Source organism: Nesoenas mayeri (assembly GCF_963082525.1).
Source record: "Nesoenas mayeri genome assembly, chromosome: 3".
Lineage (NCBI taxonomy): Eukaryota > Metazoa > Chordata > Aves > Columbiformes > Columbidae > Nesoenas > Nesoenas mayeri.
Window position 1 is genome coordinate 2,137,275 of NC_137544.1, and position 21,970 is coordinate 2,159,244.

The following is a 21,970-nucleotide window of genomic DNA, read 5'->3' on the forward strand; positions in this document are numbered from 1 at the left end:
TGCGCGGCTTTGGTGACACGTCAAACATTTCCAGAATTGCATAGCACTAAAGAGGATTTAATCAGCTTAGTAAATCATATTTATGTTTAAAAAAATCAATAAAATCACAGCATGGATGCATCTTATATTCCAAAAATAACCCTTTTGCAAAGAAAAGGAGGCATATAGGAAGAAATGGAAGAATAAGGGGGGGATAAGGAAGAACTGAAGTGTGAAACTTTTCCTCCTTGTTTCTGGTAATTGTCACTATTTTGCCACAGAAGGTGACCTGTTTTTGTTGTGAGGTCTGTTCTGTTCTATAGTTTGGAAAATAAGAAGCTGTTGAAGTGGTTTAAAATACTTCTTAGGAAATTGCTGTTTGAAAACATAATCTTTCTACAGCCTACTCTTCAGCTTCAGTTATAAGAAGATTTAGGTTTTAGAAAGATATATATATATATATCAGGTTCATTTGTGCTTCTGCTATTGCCTCACAAATGGTGAAGATTAGACTTCTTGCTCTATAATCCTGCTGGGCTTGGACAAGAGGAAACTCTGGTATCAAGATAATGGACTTTTAATAAGAATCTATCTAGAATGGAGCTCAGATGAGCTTTGCCATTGATCAAGCAACTGTCGCCTTTCCCCTTCGAGCTATGATTTGAAATGTAAGTCAAGGAAAGGAGGTGACTTATTAAAGTGAATGTCACTGCTGTTTCTCCTGTCTGGAGGTAACAGAATAATTCAGCATTCACATGCAGTTTGGTTTTATTCTAGAGTTGTAAGTCCTAATGTATTTTGGTATTCTGTAGTTCCAGTCCGAAGAGGATAGAATTTAACTTATATTAATATCCAAAGATATGGCGAGGCTTTGTATAGTGGTAGGTGCCACACAAATATATTGATTGATTCTTAGGGAGTTTTAAAGAGAACCCACATGGGTTAGTAAGAAGATTATCCACGCGCACCGGTTTTTATTAAGATATAAATCCCTGTCCTACTTTTCCCCTTCTTTTTCGTCTTTAGAAATATTTGAGAACAGCTGTATATTGGCTAATTGTGATCGATTTGCTTTGGGTGCTTCCAAGGAGTGTTGTTACTGTTACTGTTGGACAAGACACCGTGGGAAGAACGCAATGGAAAATATCCCGTGTTTGCATTTTGTAGAATAAAGGGAGAACGCTGCCCTGCTGAAGAAACTCAAGGAGTAGATTATTTACAATTATTATGCTGTGATCTGAAAATAAGGATCATGGTCTGCTGTATTTCTATATTGTCAAAGAATCTTGCGTTATCTGACATTTCTCAGATTGTAATCTCATCAACTGAATGCAAGATTTCATATTCTACCAAATAAGCAGCTGGAGGTTCGTGATGTGTCTGGCAGTCACACCAGCACTAAAAGGAGTTTATGTGACTTATTGGAGAGTGTGAAGCTAAGCCTGAATCCTCAGAGGTGTTTAGCTGTCTGATTGCCGTTGATTTTAATGCAAATTGAGTACATAAGTGTCCCATGTGAATCTTTGTCATTGTCCTCAGGCTTCCTCACTGCCTGTCTTCCTAAAATATTTAAGTGCTGTGTTACGATGAGCAATTTCGCCAACAACATTCAGAAGAAGAAGGTCATGGTTACAGTTGTCAAAGCCCTAACGCCTCATGAGACAAATTACAGCTTCACGCTGAAGTGTTCTACCAAATTGCTGTTTGTACTTATTGGGTTCTTTTTCTTTTCCAGCCCTTCCATCCCATGGTGAATCTGGAATGCTCCCGTGATTTCCGCCCGTTCCTGTGCGCCCTCTATGCCCCGGTGTGCATGGAGTATGGCCGTGTCACGCTCCCGTGTCGCCGGCTCTGCCAGAGAGCGTTCAGCGAGTGCTCCAAGCTCATGGAGATGTTTGGGGTCTCTTGGCCCGAGGATATGGAGTGCACAAGGTGAGAAAATCTATTGGCTTTTTTATTTTTCAAAATCTCAGGTTAAAATTTTACTACGATCTAGGACGCTTTATGTTCTGAAACAGCTATTTTAAATCTGGTCCATTCTGAGTGCCCTTATTTTCCCTTCCACGTGTTTTACAGCCTGTTTCCTGGCATGGAAACAGGTCATATTTCTATCGTCTGCCCAAGAGATAAGTTGAAAATTTCTGTGGGCAATTTCTGCACATGCATATTCTTAAATGAATGAATATACCCATCTCTTTTTCTCCTTTGTCAATTATACTGAGCTGGTTTTGTCTGCTATACCAAAGTTTAATAGGCGATACTGCTATAAATTTCTCTGCGAGGCAAAATTGCATATGCTAGAGATTCATGGTCTCTTCTGAAAGGGGAGCTGTCTGATTTTGATGAGTGTATGAAATCTCAAAGCTCTATTTTCAGAGCATCCACCTCTTGTTGAGCTTGTGTGCAAACAGTTTGCAGCTTTACATTACACAAATAACAGAAAAATATTCCATGATATTTGAAACAGAATATACATAATGTATATTATAGCAATGGAACAGGTTATCCTTGGTGCCATCTCAAGGCATATCAAGGATAAGAGGGTTATTAGGGGCAGTCAGCATGGCTTTACCAAGGGTAAGTCATGCTTGACCAACCTCATAGCCTTTTATGAGAATGTAACAAGGTGGATGGATGATGGCAGAGCAGTGGATGTGGTCTACCTTGACTTCAGTAAAGCCTTTGACAGTCTCCCACAGCATCCTCACAGCTAAGTTGAGGAGATGTGGTCTAGACAATAGAGTAGTGAGGTGGGTTGCAAACTGGCTTAAGGAGAGAAGCCAGAGAGTGGTAGTCAATGGTGCGGAGTCTAGTTGGAGGCCAGTATCTAGTGCAGTGCCTCAGGGGTCAGTACTGGGGCCAATATTATTCAATATATTCATTAACGATTTAGACGAGGGAATAGAGTGACTGTCAGCAAGTTTGCTGATGACACCAAGCTGGGAGGAGTGGCTGACACGCCAGAAGGCTGTGCTGCCATCCAGAGACCTGGATAAACTGGAGAGTTGGGCGGGGAATAACCTAATGAAATTTAACAAGGGTAAGTGTAGAGTCCTGCATCTGGGCAGGAACAACCCCAGGTTCCAGTATAGGTTGGGAAATTACATGTTAGAGAGCAGTGTAGGGGAAAGGGACCTGGGAGTCCTAGTGGACAACAGGATGATCATGAGCCAGCACTGTGCCCTTGTGGCCAGGAAGGCCAATGGCATCCTGGGATGTATTACAAGGGGGGTGGTTAATAGATCGAGAGAGGTTCTCCTTCCCCTCTACTCTGCCCTGGAATATTGTGTCCAGTTCTGGGCCCCTCAGTTCCAGCAGGACAGGGAACTGCTGGAGAGCGTCCAGCATAGGGCAACAAAGATGATTAAGGGAGTGGAGCATCTCCCTTATGAAGAAAGGCTGAGGGAGCTGGGGCTCTTTAGTTTGGAGAAGAGGAGACTGAGGGGTGACCTTATTAATGTTTATAAATATATAAAGGGTGAGTGCCATGAGGACGAAGCCAGGCTCTTCTCAGTGGCAAACAATGATAGGACAAGGGGTCATGGGATCAAGCTGGAACACAAGAGTTACCACTTAAATTTGAGAAGAAACTTCTTCTCAGTGAGGGTGGCAGAGCCTGGAACAGGCTGCCCAGGGAGGTTGTGGAGTCTCCTTCTCTGGAGACATTCAAAACCCGCCTGTACATGTTCCTGTGCGACCTCACCTGGGCGTTCCTGCTCCAGCAGGGGGATTGGACTGGATGATCTTTAGAGGTCCCTTCCAATCCCAAACATACTGTGATACTGTGATACTGTGATACATTACATTGAAAACAATATCTTTAAGCTTTATTTTTTTTATATAAATGACTCCAACAGCTGCTAAAATACAGGAGGAAATAGCGTCTCTTACAGTTGAATCGGAGAGGATGAAAAGTAATTAAAAGTTTTAGCAAAAGAAAAAGTCAGAGGATGCTTCGAGGTCCTGATAATGTGGCTCAAAACTCACTCTAACTCCATACTCCACACAGGTGCCTGGGCCCTTTAGGTCTCTCCTTCCCCTCAATAAGACCCAGGCAGTGAAATTTCAAAACCAGAGCTTAAAAACAAGGGAAGTTTGCTGGTGCTGTGTTAGTGCCATTGTGCCAGAACACGGACTGTGGCAGAGGACTTCATTACAGAAATGTCTTCAGCATGATTTCAATTTATTAATGCTCACTTGAATTTTTGGTCTAACTAGCTTGCCATCCTGTCTCATAGTGGCTGGTACAGTTGCTTAGGGAAAGGTTTTAAAATGTTCTATAAAATCATGCTTCCTTGGGCGCAGTCTCAGTTTGCAGTAAGCCTGAATTTATAGACCTCCTGAGATGGATTTTGTATCCTCCTCCCCTTTATGTTTAAAGCCCTAATGGGTCTTGGGTCCATTTATTTCTGTGGTTTATTTTTAAACGGATTTCATAGTTTCAACATCCACCGCATAATAGAACAATGAGTCCTAGAGTTTGTTTAAACATAGTGTAGTATTTCATGGATTACCCATTATTTGGATTGCCTTTGTTTTCCCTCCAGTTAGTGTGCCTAAAGTCAGACGTGTAAGTAAGGTTACTAATCTTTGCCAAGTATGTGTATATTTCTCGTAAATAACTCTTTTCTTCCCTTTTAGATTCCCAGATTGTGATGAGCCGTATCCTCGCCTCGTCGACCTCAATTTAGCTGGGGAGCCCACAGAAGAGGCCCCAATGGCTGTACAGAGGGATTATGGTTTTTGGTGTCCTCGGGAGTTGAAAATAGACCCTGATCTGGGTTACTCTTTCCTGAGGGTACGGGACTGTTCCCCTCCTTGCCCAAACATGTACTTTCGGCGTGAAGAGCTCTCCTTCGCTCGCTACTTCATCGGCGTCATCTCCATCGTCTGCCTTTCCGCTACCTTGTTCACCTTTTTGACTTTTCTGATCGACGTCACGAGATTTCGCTACCCGGAAAGACCCATCATATTTTACGCCGTCTGCTACATGATGGTGTCGTTAATTTTCTTCATCGGCTTCCTGCTCGAAGACCGGGTAGCGTGTAACGCCTCCAGCCCTGCCCAGTACAAGGCATCCACGGTGACCCAGGGCTCTCACAACAAAGCCTGCACCATGCTCTTCATGGTGCTCTATTTCTTCACCATGGCCGGCAGCGTTTGGTGGGTCATTCTTACCATCACCTGGTTCCTGGCGGCGGTGCCGAAATGGGGCAGCGAAGCCATCGAGAAGAAAGCGTTGCTCTTCCACGCCAGTGCCTGGGGCATTCCGGGAACTCTCACCATCATCCTCTTAGCCATGAATAAAATCGAAGGTGACAACATTAGCGGCGTATGTTTTGTCGGCCTCTATGATGTGGATGCGTTGAGATACTTTGTCCTCGCACCTCTCTGCCTGTATGTTGTTGTCGGAGTTTCCCTCCTGCTAGCTGGCATTATCTCTCTCAATCGGGTCCGCATTGAAATCCCGTTAGAAAAAGAGAACCAGGACAAACTGGTGAAGTTCATGATCCGGATTGGCGTGTTCAGTGTTCTGTACCTCGTGCCACTGTTGGTTGTAATTGGCTGCTATTTCTATGAGCAGGCTTATCGCGGCGTGTGGGAGACGACGTGGATTCAAGAACGCTGCAGAGAATATCACATCCCATGTCCCTATCAGGTAAGGGAGCCAAAGTGACCTATTTGGGAGTGCTGAAAATGGGGAATGAGGGGATATGTTAAGATTTACTTGTCATCCCGAACTGAAAATACTGCTGTTCCTACAAGGGAAGGTTCTTGCTGTACTGAAATTATTTGGATAACGCTTTAGGCCTTCTGGAACACTAGGTATTATTGGAAAATTGGGGACTTGCATCAGCTGCTTGGTGTTTTTTTGTGGAGATTCTGGGCTGTGTGGGACCTATACAGGGTATAAAGATGCTATTTTAAACCAGCTTCAAGAACAGGAGTTGATGAGTTTAATTTTGTTCGTTGCAGATACGTTAGAAGGTTTGCTCTGATGGAATTTTGGCATTTACACTGAGCTGTCATCAGCCTGATTGCTGCTTTTTCTCGGTTTTGTTGTTCGTCTGTAACAGTTTTGTTGCCTTGATTGGCCTAGAGCTTCCGTGCTCCTTTTAGTGCAGCCTATGCAAGTGTCAGAAACATCTCTATAAATCTTCGTTGAAGTGTCTTCTGAAGAAAAACAGAGCTTACAGCTCATCAGTTCTGTTATTTCAGGGAAGTTACGCTTACCTGCTCATTTGTTTAATTGAGTTATCCCAGGACAGAAGCCTCTAAGCGCACCAGATATCAACCTGCCCCCTGTTCACTGCAGTGTTATGCGCTCGCAAAGAAAGTATTAAAACTATTAATTACTTGAAGCCTGCTTTGCTTTTTGAGCCAAAGTGGCAAATTGCTTTTTGGAATGATATTGCATAGATATTTTCTACAACTTCTTTGAAAGCTACTTTATTTCAAGCAGGTTGTCCAGCGAGCATCTATTATATAGCTGCACACACAGAGGTATAAGAACAAGTTAGTATTTTGGCTCTAAAGCAGTTAAAACACCAGCTGGATCATCAAAGCTCACATTTTAGTACAACAACATATCGCTTAAAGGTTTGGCTTAGTCTATATAGCTCGATAATAATCCTTTTATTGCCTTTTAACTCCTTTTATTGTTGTCTCTGTTCGATTTTATTAGGGTGTGACTCTTCCCTCCCATCCAACGTGTGAGCGTTTTTATCGCAGGAAATATCTGTCAGTGGGTGTGTTCAGTTTAATTTGCTTGATTGAGTCCTCATCGCTGCAGGTTTTAATACATTAAACTGATTGATGCTTAAAAAGAGAGAAAATGAGGGACATGCGGTTTTCCCTCAATTAATTGCAAATACCCACCGGATGCCAATCTGAACTGTGTATAATAATCTCCGAAATTAAAAGTATGTGTTGAACAAAAACTATTTTAAAGTTGAAATCTTCTGATGTCAAAGGACCAAAATCCTGGCTAGTAGAATAATGAAAACATGTAGTAAAACGCTACTCAAATCTCTGGAAAACCGTTGCCATAATGGCTCAGCGGGAGTCAAAAGAACAATAATGGTTTCATTCATGTCAAATTGGGTTGAAGGACCCAGAGACCCTAGGGAGCATTAGAAGGGTTTTTCTTCTAACCCATCCAGTTTTTTTTCTTAAACTAAACATGTTTCCTTAATTAAACTGCCCAGACTTATAATTGAAACAGATTTCCAAAGCTGTGGGGAAAAATAATTTTATCTTTAGATCATGCTAGTAAAATTTGTTATTAAATTAGGGGAAATTTAAAGCGTTGCGGAGACTATCACTTGCAGAATAAGACTGTATTTTTTCTAAGCCTTGATGTAATTCAACTTCAAATATTTGGATATTTGATACTAAAGTGTCCCAAATTGAGAGCTGTAGTCGGTTCCACAGCGGACGTGGGGTTTACGTGCAAACCTTAGACGGCGTTGCCATAGTTAGAATTTGCTGCTTGCGTAGCCGCACTTTTCTTCTAACACCAGCAAATCTGAGGTTAAAAATGCATTAGTCTGCTCAACCGTTACATCATCTTCACCATCAGAGGCCAATGCCACAGGAACTCATTCTGGAAAACCACTGATGAGGGAGTCGGGGGATGCAGCTGCTTCATGCAGGAGGTACCATAGGGTCAGTCATTTGCTGCAGATTCTCCTGGCTGCTGCTAAACCAGTCAAATTAAAAATAGTCATCACATTTCTTTACCTAAAGGGCTAAATACTCCGCAAATGGAGGAAGCAACAAGATATCTTTACGCTCCCATCTTGATTTTTGGCTACGTGGATGTTTTCTTGGGTTGAACGGGCTACGTATGATTCTGGTTATTTGTCAGATCTGTTGCTTTCCTTGTGAAATCAAAACTTGATTATTCTCACCAAGACAGGCAATCAATATCCCGATGTTTCCAAGGGATACCGGGGTCCAAGTTTCTGGGAGAGACCAAGCAGGAGCAGGGTTTGTAGAAGCTGGGAGCATCTCTCTGCCCATGAACACGTCCTCGTCCTTGATTTTTGCAGCATCGCGGGTACATGCGCTTCAGGCAGCGGCTTTAATTGTTCCCTGGGCAGCACCGGGAGGCAAAACAGGCAGCGTGGGCTCAGCTGGGCTCTGAGCTGAGCCCTCAAAACTTGGGTCAATATTATTTCCCGAAGTCTCCTTTCGTGAGGAAAAAGCTACTACATTGAGAGGTGAGGTTTATTTATGGTATAGACAATGTACCTTCACATTAAGAAACTTAGTTTCGTTCCCATTATAGGGGAAATGCATTGTTTTTGTGGATGTCAACTTAAACACGTTTACGTTTTCTATCAACTTGGATAAATCTCTTAATTTCGTTAGCAATATCAAGGTTGCTATATTAGAGCATCCTTCTTTCAGCATGAATAACGGCAAATTGACCAAGGTGTTATCACAAATAATTATTTTGATGGTTTTTGATGCTAGGGCTATTTGCAGTGGTGGAATCTGTTTCCAGTCAGTATTATTTCTCTATGAAATACTGCTCACCGCAACCTTAAAAATGCCTTAACCATCCATCTCCATTCCCACCAAGGCTGGAGGGGGGAAAAGCATCTTTATAATCGACTTTCAGCACATTAATACTCAAAGGAAGAGCTGAATTTTCTGTTAGGATCCCACTTCTCACTCATTGCCTTAAAAAAAGGAGTTGGTGCTTGGCCTCAATAAATGGTTTCGTGCAAGAAGGGTTCATGCAGGGAAAATAAACTTGATGTTCAGTAGCTATAGAACTGGGTGCCCCCATTATACCAGAATGTGGTAGCCCACATTCCCATTTTAGCGGCGCTGTGTGCATTCCGTGTTCTTCAGGTCAGACTTTTATCTTGTGTATGATATTTTTAAGAGCATATAGTGCCATTTTACATCAAGGTAAAATGCAGAAATGAAGGGAGTAGTCACCTAGCAATCTCTTTAGCTATAGTTAAAAATATAACACCTCCTTTTCTGCTCCCGTTCCTGTTTCTGTTTGTAACTGGGAGGTTCTACCACAATGATATTGTTCAGAGGACAGAGCTTTGGAGCAGAGAGTTGGATTTTTGTTATATTGGACTCAAAGATGAGCATTTGGGGCAATAAGATTCACCATGCTCCTGGTGCTGTTCAGTGTGGCCGTCATCCTCATCATCTCTTTGATAATTTTATCATTATTAACAAGTTCTAGATACTGGCTTGGCTTTTTAACCCACAGTCCTTGGCTCTCCAAGTTTGTCTTTTCGTTATTGTGCAATTTCTGCCCTGTATGTTGATGGAGCACGTCGCGCTACAGCAGCTAATCGGATGAAGCAGATTTTGGCCGGTTGATTTGCAGAAGCCCAGAATGGCTCAGGTTGAAGGGACCTCTGGAAATTATCTGTTCCAACCCCCCAGCTCAAGCAGGGTCAGCCCAGGACCACATCCCGTCGGCTTTTCAATTCCGGTTGCCGTAGAAGTGAGAAGTTTCTTTCTATTGGACATCTAACCTTGGACATGTCTAATGGAAGGTAAAAAGTAGGGTAAAAACAGATGTTTGAAGTGCATTTAGCTGCTGTTACATATTCTCGTCCTTCCGGCACCGCAGTGATTTGTTCTTTACAAGGAGAGTGTCGGTTTTGTTCCTTTTGGAGGTTATAAACTGGGACATGGTGACCTGCCCCAGTCTATGAAAAGATGTCTCAAAACTGGGATGAATTTGGGTACAAAGGGAAAGAGAGAACTCATCAAACTCTGCAAAATTGGTTATAATGTATGTTTCTCTTATGAAAAGTAGGAATTCTAATCGTTGATATGGCCTTTCTAGCCCAGAGAGAAGGAATGGGCTACGTCAAGCCACAAAATCCTAAGGTGGAAGAAAATTATAATTGTCGTCTTCCCAAGATAAGGAACTACAACTGCTTTCTCAGAATGGCAGAGCATGGAATTAAAGCCTTTACCTCTTTTTTGAGTCCCATAATTGAGCTGTGTGAGGTAGTTTGGGCCTGAGAAGGTTTATAGGGCTGAACCACATCATCAGATTTGCTGCGAAGTAAAGAAGCTTCCGACTTCAGATTCATTTCTCATAAATCCAAATGTAAATAGACCCTCCACCGTTTCCACAGGTGCCTCAGGCCTAGGCTGGGCACTGATGGGAGAAACGTCTAATTTAGATATTAAAGAGGAAAAGAAAAAAGAAAAATAAATGATTTCAAAGGCATTTGCTGCCCTAGTGGGAGTCCTTGAGAAATGATCTCAGCAGTGCGATTATCTTTGCTTGCCATCTGATATTCATCATGGTTTCACCGCATTAAAAGACCTTAGTGCTAACTTGCAAAGAGTGGAGGTGCTGCTCCCCGCTTAGCTTTTCCATATTATTTAGAGGAATAGAAGCAGATCTGGAGAACACATTTTATTTCCTCTTGATGAGGAAATATTAATAACAGGGTGAGTTTAGAATGAATTTTGTATTGGAAACTCTTCTATTTTTCACTAGGAACTCAATTTAAGTGTCTACACCCCTATATCATTTATTTCTTTAGCTTTGGGGCTCGACCAGAGAAATTTCAGAGAGGAAATAATGGCCATATATTAGAATGAAAACAATGTGGAAATCAAGAGAACAACATCCATTTATCTCATTTCTGATGTCTCCATCTCTCCTCCTTTTCTAGCAGAAAAATGGCATTTTTAACTATAAAAATTCATTCCAATGAATCCTGGCTTAATTAATTGTCTGTTTGAAGAGGTCACATTTGCTCATATTGCATATATTTATGTCAGGATTTTTTGCCGCAAAATTCTGGAGAATTTTTTCATGGGAAAGGATGAGGAGAGGTTGGGTTTGGGGGTTTTTTTTTGCAATCTCTCCCCTTCAAAAGTCAGGATGTGCCTCAGCACCTTTTAAATACACTTTTAGATCCTGACACATCTTGATATGAATAAAAAAGACCAGAAAGAAAACTTGGTAACATGATTTTTGCTCAATTTTTGAAGAAAATACATAAATAAGCGCCTAAGACCTAGAAGGACACAGGTCTGAATTTGGGAATCCTATAGACAGGTAATTTTGCTTTGCTAAGCATCAAACCCCATGTTTCAACTACTGATGGAGAAGACTTTTCCTGCAGGAACAACCCCAACACAACTATATTTGCAAATGTAATTTTAACCAACGGTGAGTTCTTGAAGCATTCACCACGCTTATCTCTTTATATCGCTCCGAGTTTTCTTCTGATCTTCACTTTAAAACAAAAATCAAACCCGCCTTGGTGTTTTTAAAGACTGAATTGTTAAGAGCGATGCCATGAGATGATGTAATACCGAATATCACTTCCATCAGCAACAATATCATTTCCATCAGCCAACTTTGTTTTCCTCCTTGCTCTATGGATTTCATTCAGTACGAGGCCCCAGTTTTGCTGTGGAATAAATCCAGACGGGTTTTTGCTGGAGATGGGAGTTCTCACCCACTCACTTCTGTGCGGTGCTGGTGTCGGAGAGAGAAGAGAGGATGAATTGTGGTTACCTAAGAGACCAAAAGCGTCAATGGGAAGAATGTCTTGTTAATATAATAGTATCTCTCGTCTGTCAGTGGCAGTTAAATGTATCTAGTACAGGCACAAAGGAAAACAAAGTAGAATCTTGCTAATAGATTTCTCTTAATATTTAAGACCGCATATTACGCATATTAACATTACACCGCATACAGATTATTTTAAGGCGTCATTTGACAATTAACGTTGGAGAAATGGATTTTAATGCGAGGATTAATCTGTTACCCGCTGATGATTTTGGCTCAAAAATTTGTCAGCTTTCTTGTTTTCCATTTTCCTAAATGTACTTTGGGATTTAATCACAGCTATTATTGATTTTTTTACTCTTTACGTTTGCGAGGTCATTTGAGATGTCTCAAAATTGATGATTCCACGATTCTAACACTGCAATAGAAGTCTCCATTTGGATCACGAACAACTATAAATTGCATCGCTTGGTTTGCATCCTTTTTAAAGGTTGCCCAGGTACCATTCCCAAGTGCGTTTGATTCCCGCTTCTTGTGGCTTTGTCCTTTTTTCACGTTCTGAACAAACCCCGCAGGAACGTTCCGGAGAGCGGAGACCACGTGTCGCCGACTTTGGAACCATTTCAGCGCAGGGAAGTTTTCTTATGAACAGGTGCCAACCGAAAAGCGACCGTGGGGGTAAAGTAATGGTCGGCTGGGAGCCAGGAGTGTTTAGTCATCTCCTCTGATATCATTTCACCGCGGAATATTATATCTCATAGCGCCTACTCTTAAATAAAACTGGGGAGAAGCAAAAGAGACGCTGAGATGAGCTCCTGTAAGTTCCAGCTCAGGTTTTGTAGCTACATCTCTTCATTTCCCCCCTGTTCCCCTAAAACGGAGAATTAAATAGAAGAAGAAACTTGACTTTGTAAACTCTATTTGTATCCCCCAAAAAATCCTTGACAGACATTTGAATTTACCGTAGAAATTCTAAATTTTAGGGTGACAAAGTTGCATCGCGTGCGCTTAGGCGACGCTCTTGCGGCCGACTGTCTTTTCCCATGGCCGCGTTGCGGGTGAAGCGTAACCCCTGTTGACACGGCCTTTCTTTTCACGCACAAGCGCTTCAGAACAATCGCACGCGCGGACCGGGGAGAAGAAAAGATGCGGCTTGCAAACATCTCGCCGAAAACAGCGGCAAGAAAAAACTCTCGAGATGTAGGGTCTGTATTTTTGGGGTGCTGGTGAAGTTGAGATGGTGTTTCCCCATTTTGATTGGCTACAATAAATGGCGTTTTCCATTTTTTTTGCCATTTTCTCCATTAATCAGCGGTGTTGCCTTTTAAATATAAAACGTCTCGGCTGTTTTCCCATCTGTGTTACAATGGGTCTGCAGAAACGTGCTGGGTACAGAAAAGGGGCTTTGTTGGGAAGGGTCTTAGTGCGGCTGGTGTGTGGCACAGGCATAAAGAGAATATAGCTAGAGATGTCTATGAATCTACATTGCTCCTCCTTCCTCTCTTCCATTAGTGATTGTTTAGAATTCCTCTTAGAAGAGGGAATGGATTTGCTTAAATCTGCCCTAAGGAATCGCTTCTTGTTGAATATAATTATTATGTCCTAGAAAAAAGAAGAGGTTGAGATAAAACCATATTTGCCATATTGGTGTTTACTCAGAAAAGGCTGAGCAATTCTCAATTATGACTTAGGCTTCTTTCAAAAGCAGAAGTAATGTCAGCTCAGAAAAACCTTAATCCCAGTATTATGAATACACTGCTTCCTAGCAGTGATTCAATTAGTGTCTCCTGGTTTAGATGCTTAGGAAAAAGAATATATTCAAGCAAAAGAATATACTCAAGTTGATTTCTCTGAATTCTCCTTTTCAGTCCTGGCTCCTTGCGCATCCAGGACTTTGATAAATCCTCCATAGGATGCGCTATATTCTCTTATCTCACCTTGGCACGTATGCAATTTCCAGTCAATTAACATATTGAGTGGAATCAACCAATTAATTCACGTCATTCATTTCTGGCTGTGTTTTTTTCGTTGGATCGACCGAGCTAGAGACAAAGGGAGATGTTGATTTCTCAGCTGTTCCATTTGCACTTGTACCCAGGTCTGACTCCTCACAGTCACCTTTTGCTTTTATCTCTTTATTCGCTATTTTGCTGAGGGTGACTTGCCAAAGCAGGTCAGATCTTGCTATTTTTGAGTTCTCCGTTTCGTTCCATTCTCTTTTTAATAAGCATGCTTTATATGTGGAACAGCCTTTCATTCTCATTATTAAGGCAGCTCTTTTTTTCCACTGACTCTTTTAATTGCTATTAGGATGGCAACAAAACCTAAGTTAGGAGCTCTGATTTCTCACTTTTAACCGTCAGAACTGAATGTTGCAATATATATGTTAAGAAATCAGTCACCTCCAAAAAGTTTTACCTTTTCATTTTAATAAATGAAAGGAAATTGCCTGTAATTCAGCAAATGCTGAACTTCGATGTTTCTAAGTCCGAATATTCTGTGTCCGAGCGAATTCTGTAAGATGGCTTTTGTTGTGCTCTTCCTTGACCATCGAACGGCTCGTCCTGTCCACACAGAAACACAAGGTATAATACAATAAACTGCAGAGATACTGCACTTCTGTGCCTTTATTCCTAATTATTCCAGAGTATCATTGTTATTTTCGACCAGTTATTAAAACTCAAGTCTTGGAAAGGTACATACATTTGAATATCATTGGTCTCAGGACTAAGCGGCTCTGACAGTTACACTCCTGACAACAGATTTTCTTCAGAAATCTTTGGCTTTTCAGGAAATTGCGGTTGTATTGCTGGATCTGTAACACCATGGGGTGTAACATAGGCACCCAGCTCCTCTGCTGAGTGGTTTGAGAGATTTACTTAGTGTTGTAACATCCAGCAGCTCAGAATACAGTCTGTAAATACACATATGTAGAAAGATGGTTATTCTCTGCATTGACGTAATTTGTTTCTAGACCTGAAATAAGTATTCTTAAGTAAAGACCGTACTTTAAAATTATAGATCTATTCTAATGATGGCCGTATCCTAATAATGAGATATATAAACTATTTCAAGTTCACCTGTAAGACTGGTCCGGATCTCTCAGACATGTTCCATATGTCTGGGTTATGTAGCATGAAAACGTAACAAATACTTGGACATTTCAAGTTTGGTTTTTGGTTTACATCATTCATATGAACAAAAGTAGCGTGGTCAGCAGGACAAGGGCAGTGATCCTTCCCCTGTGCTCTGCATTGGGGAGGCCACACCTGGAGTATTGGGTTCAGTTCTGGGCCCCTCAGTTCGGGAAAGAGATTGAAGTGCTGGAGCGGGTCCAGGGAAGAGCAACAAGACTGGGGAAGGGACTTGAACACAAGCCCTATGGGGAGAGGCTGAGGGAGCTGGGCTTGGTTAGTCTGGAGAAGAGGAGGCTTAGAGGGGAGCTCAGCACTCTCTACAACTACCTGAAGGGCAGTTCTAGCCAGGTGGGGATTGGGCTCTTCTCCCAGGCATCAGCAATAGGACAAGGGGCCATGGGCTTCAACTCTGCCAGGGGAAATTGAGGCTGGCTATTAGAAAGCAATTCTGTGCAGAGAGAGTGGTCAGGCATTGGAATGGCTGCCCAGGGAGGTGCTGGACTCACCGGCCCTGGAGGTTTTTCAGCTGAGGTTGGCCATGGCACTTAGTGCCATGATCTAGTCAATGGACTGGAGTTGGACCAAGGGTTGGACGTGATGATCTCTGAGGTCTTTTCCAACCCAGTTGATTCTGTGATTCTGTGATTCTGTGAAACAGTGCTCTCCAGCATCATACTTCTATAGCTTCTTTTTTCTTAACAGAGAGTTATTGTGTTTCCTAGCAAAGTAAATACGGAGAAAGAGTAGAGTATCTCTTCCACGTCAGCTGAGCCCACTCAAGAATCAGCTGCAGCTTCAAAATTCAGTTGAGGAGCACAAAAATACTTTAAAAAATATAAATAATACCCTTTTTATACCAAAAAGACTGTATTTGAGTTATCTAAAGAGCTGCATTATTCACGTTTTCCATTAATAGTTTATATTCTTAGTAATATGGCTATGTATTTACTTGTGTTTTCTTGATGCATTTTTTCTTATTAATAGAGCTTCTGAAGTCATTATATATAATCTTTAATGCTGGCTTATGTTAAAATATCCGTCATGCTCAAAACCCTAAGACCAGTGAGTATTTCTCAATATTGCCACAACAGAGTCAGAGTACGAACACCAAAGCGATGAGCAGTATCATGAACTGGTGAATATCCAAACTGATAAGCGATATCAAAACTCAAGAGCTGGGTCACCTTGGCAACCTGTTCGGTCACCCTGACAGCATTGCAGTATTAAGCATTACCCTTTAAAGTTTTCTCAATTGATAGGGCAGCCTTGACACCAAATTATTTTTCAGATTCAGTTGAACTGATTTTTTTTTAATCAAATAATGACAGTGATCTTTAACATTACTCCATTCACTCTCTAACTTGAAAAAGGCGGCCTTTAGACTAATGAACATAGTATTTCTGTCTGGGGAAGATAAGAAATATTTTATAAATACTATGTTTGCTAAAATAGCTGTTTGTTTCTTCTCCCCTAAGTTGTGTACTTTTGCTTAAAGCTATGCTTTGGCCATTATTTGCCTTGACAAAATCACACTGATTTGTTTCTTATCACTTCAGCTCCCGCGATTTCACATCGTGGCGATTACGTCTTCCCTCCTTGGAACAAATAGAATCTCATGTGCAACTCTTCTTTTCTGTATGGCATTGAGAGGCTGCGTTGCGTTGGATGAAAAAACAACTGGATGAAGAAAAAAATAAGTGAAAATTAATTAAAGGGCAGCAGAACAAGGTTCTGTTAGCGCTTGCCTTTGGGTGAGGAGGGTGCCTTGCAAAAGGATGCAAAAATCCATAAAGGACGTTAAAAAAGAGCTGATAAAGTCAAACGGCAGAATGATAACATGGCCATGAATAAACTTGGGTTGGAAAATAGAGAATTAGATGATTTCAGGACAAAGCTGGATAACTGACCAGGCTCGTGTGCCATCACCAGGAGGAGTGGAAGACTTGATTTGACCAAGGATGTTTCTTTTGTTCTGTGTTCTTCATGCCAAGCGTCTTCATTCAAGTGGTGGGAGTTTATTAATGGAGACATACTCCACACCTGGATTGCAGTAAGCTTGCTAAATTTTGTCTTGTAAGAACTGAATACATTCATGAAAGAATTATCTACTGCCAAAACATATTAAGGCTGCGAAGATTTTAGTCCAAGCACATTTTTAGCAGCAGGGTTGACACAAATCACATTTTCTCATTCATTATTTTTCTTTCCTGACTTAACTGTTAGAGTCTCAATGAAGCGCTAATATCTGAAGGGAAGAAAAAAGCTGTTTGTTTCTGAATGGCAACGGGGAGCTGCCAACCTCTTTGGCCATGGGACAAATATTCCAAGTGCAACCTACTGCAGCGACCCTTCAGTATCCCTAGTTTGACAGATTTGCCAGGAATTCCTTTCTGGGAAAGGGAGATACATCAAGCGATGTGTTGCAGGTGCCCATAAAGAAGCATTTGCTGATAAAACTTGGTGTCAGCTATAAGTTTATTGACCCATGCCAACCTGTTTGCACAAATATTTCAGTAATACCATCTGGTTCCACAATGAGAGTGAGGACAACTGCGTGACCTTTTTCTTTTTGGTGAGCGTTGGGATTTAAATAAGATCAATTGTAGTCGATCAGTTTTGTTTTGTTGTTCATTTTCAACACCTCCAGGTGACTCATTCCTTGACTTGAAGTAATACTTTGTCGTTTTCATCTGAACGGTCCAAAGTGAGTAATATGTTCAAGCATTGTGATGTGAGTCTTTTATTCCAGTGACAAGAGGAAAGATAAGCTGTGCTGGGGAAAACAACTGTGTGGCAGGTGAGGGCTTGTTTGCTTTTTATGTCTCTCCAGAGGACACCCCTACATGTTCTCAGGAAAAGCAAAGAGAGGTTCAAGTGTCTTCTGGGTAGGTTGTTCACGTAGACTTGCTTGTCCCATGTTTAGTGCTAAGAGACTCGCGACACCAGTTCCTCATCATGGTAAAACAGAAGGCAGGTGCTTGAGCAATCTCTCTAATTACAAACCACTTAAAAAATTAGTCGCTGTGATTGAACGCTGTCTTCTGTGTCATGGTAAAGCCACAGATTACCAGACACCCTGAGAGAGTCACTGAGATTCAGCTCTCCCAGATTTAGTCTCCGGAAGCTGCAGAATCAACCCGTCTGACGATGATTGTGAGATACCAAAGCTCTTGTCTTCTACATTCCCATCCCATGAGCGCAAGAGCCGTCAGCATTGAACATCTTGACAATCGCCAGCACTAACTGCAGGGCAAAGGCGTTGGAGGCATTAGACTCCAGTCATGAGTCAGGACCTTTTAAGTTGTCATCTAGTATCCTGTCAAGGAGATGGATGAGGAAAACCCTGCAGTGTTACCTCGTGAGAGGCCGCTCTCTGCTGGGATATTCTTTATTCAAGCTGTTTTTCCAGGAGATTATTAGAATCCAGTGTGTTCCCCTGGCACAATGCAGACTTCTGGTGGAAACCAGTGCTGCTCTTCTATGGACAGAATCATTTCCTTCCCAAATATTTCCTTCCCATATATTTATTTCCCAGAGAATCACAGAATCCCAGAATGTCAGGGGTTGAAGGGCCCTGGAAAGCTCATCCAGTGCAATCCCCCCATGGAGCAGGAACACCCAGATGAGGTTACACAGGAAGGTGTCCAGGCGGGTTGGAATGTCTGCACAGAAGGAGACTCCACAACCTCCCTGGGCAGCCTGGGCCAGTGTTCTGTCACCCTTACTGAGAAGAAGTTCCTTCTCAAATTTAAGTGGAACCTCCTGTGTTCCAGTTTGCACCCATTGCCCCTTGTCCTGTCCCTGGTTGTCACCAGAAGAGCCTGGCTCCATCCTTCTGACACTCACCCTCTACATATTGATCCCCAGGAATGAGTCCCCCCTCAGTGTCCTCTTGTCCAGCTCCAGAGCCCCAGCTCCCTCAGCCTTTCCTCACACGGGAGATGCTCCACTCCCTTCAGCATCTTGGTGGCTGCGCTGGACTCTCTGCAGCAGTTCCCTGTCCTGCTGGAACTGAGGGGCCACAACTGGACACAAGATTCCAGGTGTGGTCTCCCCAGGGCAGAGCAGAGGGGCAGGAGAACCTCTCTGACCTACTGACCACCCCCTTCTAACCCACCCCAGGTCCCATTGGCTTCCTGGCCACAAGGGCCCAGTGCTGGCTCATGGTCACCCTGCTGTCCCCAGGACCCCCAGGTCCCTTTCCCCTATGCTGCTCTCCAACAGGTCGTTCCCCAACTCATACTGGAACTTGGAAACTCGAGAAACTCTTCTAAAATACAACTCATTGCATTTGAAAATATTCTGTATAGGCAGTTTTTGTAAAAATGTATTTTTAGGCACTTACATGTACTAAATTCTTGAATGAGAGAATGAGTAGATGAGTAGATGAGTTCGACATGGTGAGATGGATCTGCAGTGCTAGTGCTAAACTTCTGTGGTGAATAAGTTTCTCCAGAGCAGCCTGTATCCCATTAAGATGGTAATTTTACAAGCTTTTATTACAGAGTCTTATTTATTTCTTTTTCACTTGGGTTGGGTTTCTGAGCTATCTGTTACTGGCCCAAGTCTTGCCAAGGCTGAGCACTTTGCTTTAATATCCACTCTACAGCAACTCAGTAGTTATTAAGTAAGTCTGGAGCATAGTTAGGGGTTTTTTCCATAATTGTTCTAACGATTTAATTATTTTAATGTAAGCCAATGGGCGAAGCTACAGCATGGTGCTTTCATGCTCCTGTGGCTGAGCAGAGTTACAACTGGGAGTAAGAAACAAAGAGGATCCGTGTTCTCACGTGATTCCCCCGCTCTGAATGATCCTATTGATTCTGCTTGAAATAGTCCGGATGTCTCATGAGCCATGTGCCTTTTGGTAATTACAACCAGAAAAATGTCATTTCTTTGGGATGCAGGGAAGTGTCCTGATCCTGGTGAGACTGTTTCACACAGACTTGAGCTACTTGAAGCTCCTTAAATATATATTGGCTTTGTCACGAGCTCTTAAATGAGAGTTAAATCAGCTTAGCCATTACCTTTTTTATTTCAGGTGCTTTTAGTTTCTTAATTCTTCAGCTTGTAGCCAGAACAGTGACGTGGATTCGCTGGCTGGGTAAGAGTAAAACAAGCAAGTCCTAAGATTTGAATAACCTGGACAAATAATTTTGCTTTACAGTGACAAACACTACAAGATTTTACTGGGAAATGAGCAGTGTGAGCATAATATTCTAAGTCTCAAAGCGTTGACGGTGATGGTTATGAAAGCGAGACTGTTGGATCAGATTCCCTTTGGTCTTTCCCCTACTCCTCCCATTTTCAGCAAAAGGACGGGTTAATTTGAATTTCATTGCTTTTTATCCTGAGAGAGATATCAAATGATCAGTGTTATTGTGGAACTGTGCCCCAGAGGAGGGGGACAGGTGCTGTGTTTGTGCTTTCACTCCACGTGTGCAGCGAGCTCGTTAATTTGCCATTTCATACATTCTAGTAGGAAGAGGCCACTGGTCTCTGTCACTAAAAAGCGGCCGTGATTGATCGTTCGGGGGCAGAAGGGGAAAATATTCAGAAATTAGTTATATAAGCATCTTAAATTAACAGTGTGCCTACAAAGCAGCCTTGTTTTTCCCTGGAGGAATGCTGAAATTGATGTTCTTAACCTCCTTTCTGAACACCCGCCACTGGGTAGTTTCAGCAGGGAAGCAACGCGTTCAGACGAACGTCTTTTCCTCTTCACCGAGGAAAGCGCCTTTCTGTTTGATGATCTGTGCCAACCCAGCAGATGGGAGGAAAGAAAGAAAACGTTAAAAGGGTTGCGGAACTCTCGCTATCGCATATGCAATCTTTGTTTCTGACAGAACTTGTTCGTTGGTCTTCAGGAGGTGAAGCGTCGGTGCCCGCAAGACGTGTCTGGACAGAGCAGAGCGGAGAGCGCGCAACCCAAACCTCTGCATCGCATTGCTTATATTCCTTGTTAGCTGGATGCCTCTGAAGGCCAAGCGCTGCAAAATAAACCCAATTCGTTTCAGGGCCTTCAAACAGTGTCTGCGTGAATAAGTCAAGGTTTTCCAGTTGCCTTTGCGGCAGGTCCGACTTGGCATGTGATGGATGGGCTGTTTCTTGAGACCCACGCGAACTCATTCTTTGCTAAATCACCACGTTCTCATGTTGCTGAAGTGCACGAGCCCCCCGTGCATCTCCAGGAAAGCGATCAGGTGTGCAGGAAAATGGAGAATCACCCCCAGTATTATCTTTCCTCTAGGAGAGGTTCTCATCTTGAAGGACGTCGCCGCCAGCTGCCTTCTGCTCTCTGTTGCCTTGACACTGGCTGCCCTCATGGAAAAGCAGCTGTGATGCTTGTAAGATGGTCTTTTATCTAGAAAACAAGGTATTATCACAGTTTTTTAAGGCCCAGAGGAGATCTACGCTGTCTCTAGATCCATCTCGGTGGCTTGCCCATATATAAGAGGTCTTCTGAAAACCTTTGATATGTGATAATGAGTGGCGCGCTGTGATTAACAGATGTAAAGAAGGGTCTGGCGACGGTGCCAAGAGGGAAACTGAAGAAATGACTGAATTAAATTACTTAGTAGGTGTTCGCATTTATTGTTGTAGCTGATAATGTGAGTGTAGGAGGACTAAACCATCATATAGTTCGGTTTTTTTTCCCTTTTTGGCTGTGTCTGCGTGGAACTCAAATCTCTAATATTAACAGGATCGCTTTTCTCATGGGATTCGTGCTTCTCCATCTGTGCCAAAAAGTCATAATATTTGAAAGCCATTATTTTATAGCTGAAACAGTGCTCGCCCTCCATTTTTAGTTGCATTTTGAGACTTTTTATAAGCATTTCACAACTTGAATTACCTGCGGAACAGAACTTAAAGTGGACATTAATGCTCCTACGGAACTAGTTTCAAGGGAAATAACTGTAACACATAATTTGGGGTTGATATTGAAGTCCTAAAATAGACAACTAAGGTGAGTTGGATGGTGCTGCAGTTGCAGAGGGCATTTTGTGATCAATTCCCCTTTAGGTCCCTACTTTTAAGCTGAATATCTAAAACTTCTTTAGAGTAACAAAGAATGCCTTCAACTTACCTGGCTAAAATACTCTTAATTGGACCTTCAGAAGCTACATACCATGTACTTAAAATCAAAGCACAAATAATAGACACTATTTCCTAGGCTCTTTTTTCCCTTGTGCCGCTGAGATTGTGCTTTTTATATTTAACAGTATCTCCTGAGTAAATCACAGCCTAATGACTATTAGCAGTGCTTTGCTTGCGTTGGAATTCTAGATGAGATTCTGCATAGAACACATATTAGTGATTTTTATCG

The 21,970-nt window shown here is 42.3% G+C and overlaps 1 protein-coding gene across 2 annotated transcripts in view; it reads left to right on the forward strand.

Moving 5' to 3' along the window:
- Positions 1–21,970, forward strand: part of FZD3 (frizzled class receptor 3) — a gene marked incomplete at both ends in the record, with an annotated part of 53,993 nt that overhangs the window by 24,074 nt on the left and 7,949 nt on the right. The window contains 2 exons of one of the 2 annotated variants that reach the window (XM_080342055.1): positions 1,715–1,911; positions 4,621–5,638. In XM_080342055.1, the coding sequence (XP_080198181.1) occupies positions 1,715–1,911; positions 4,621–5,638 (1,215 nt within the window). The remainder of the gene's footprint in view (positions 1–1,714; positions 1,912–4,620; positions 5,639–21,970) is intronic. The other variant, XM_080342056.1, reaches the window with a different exon arrangement.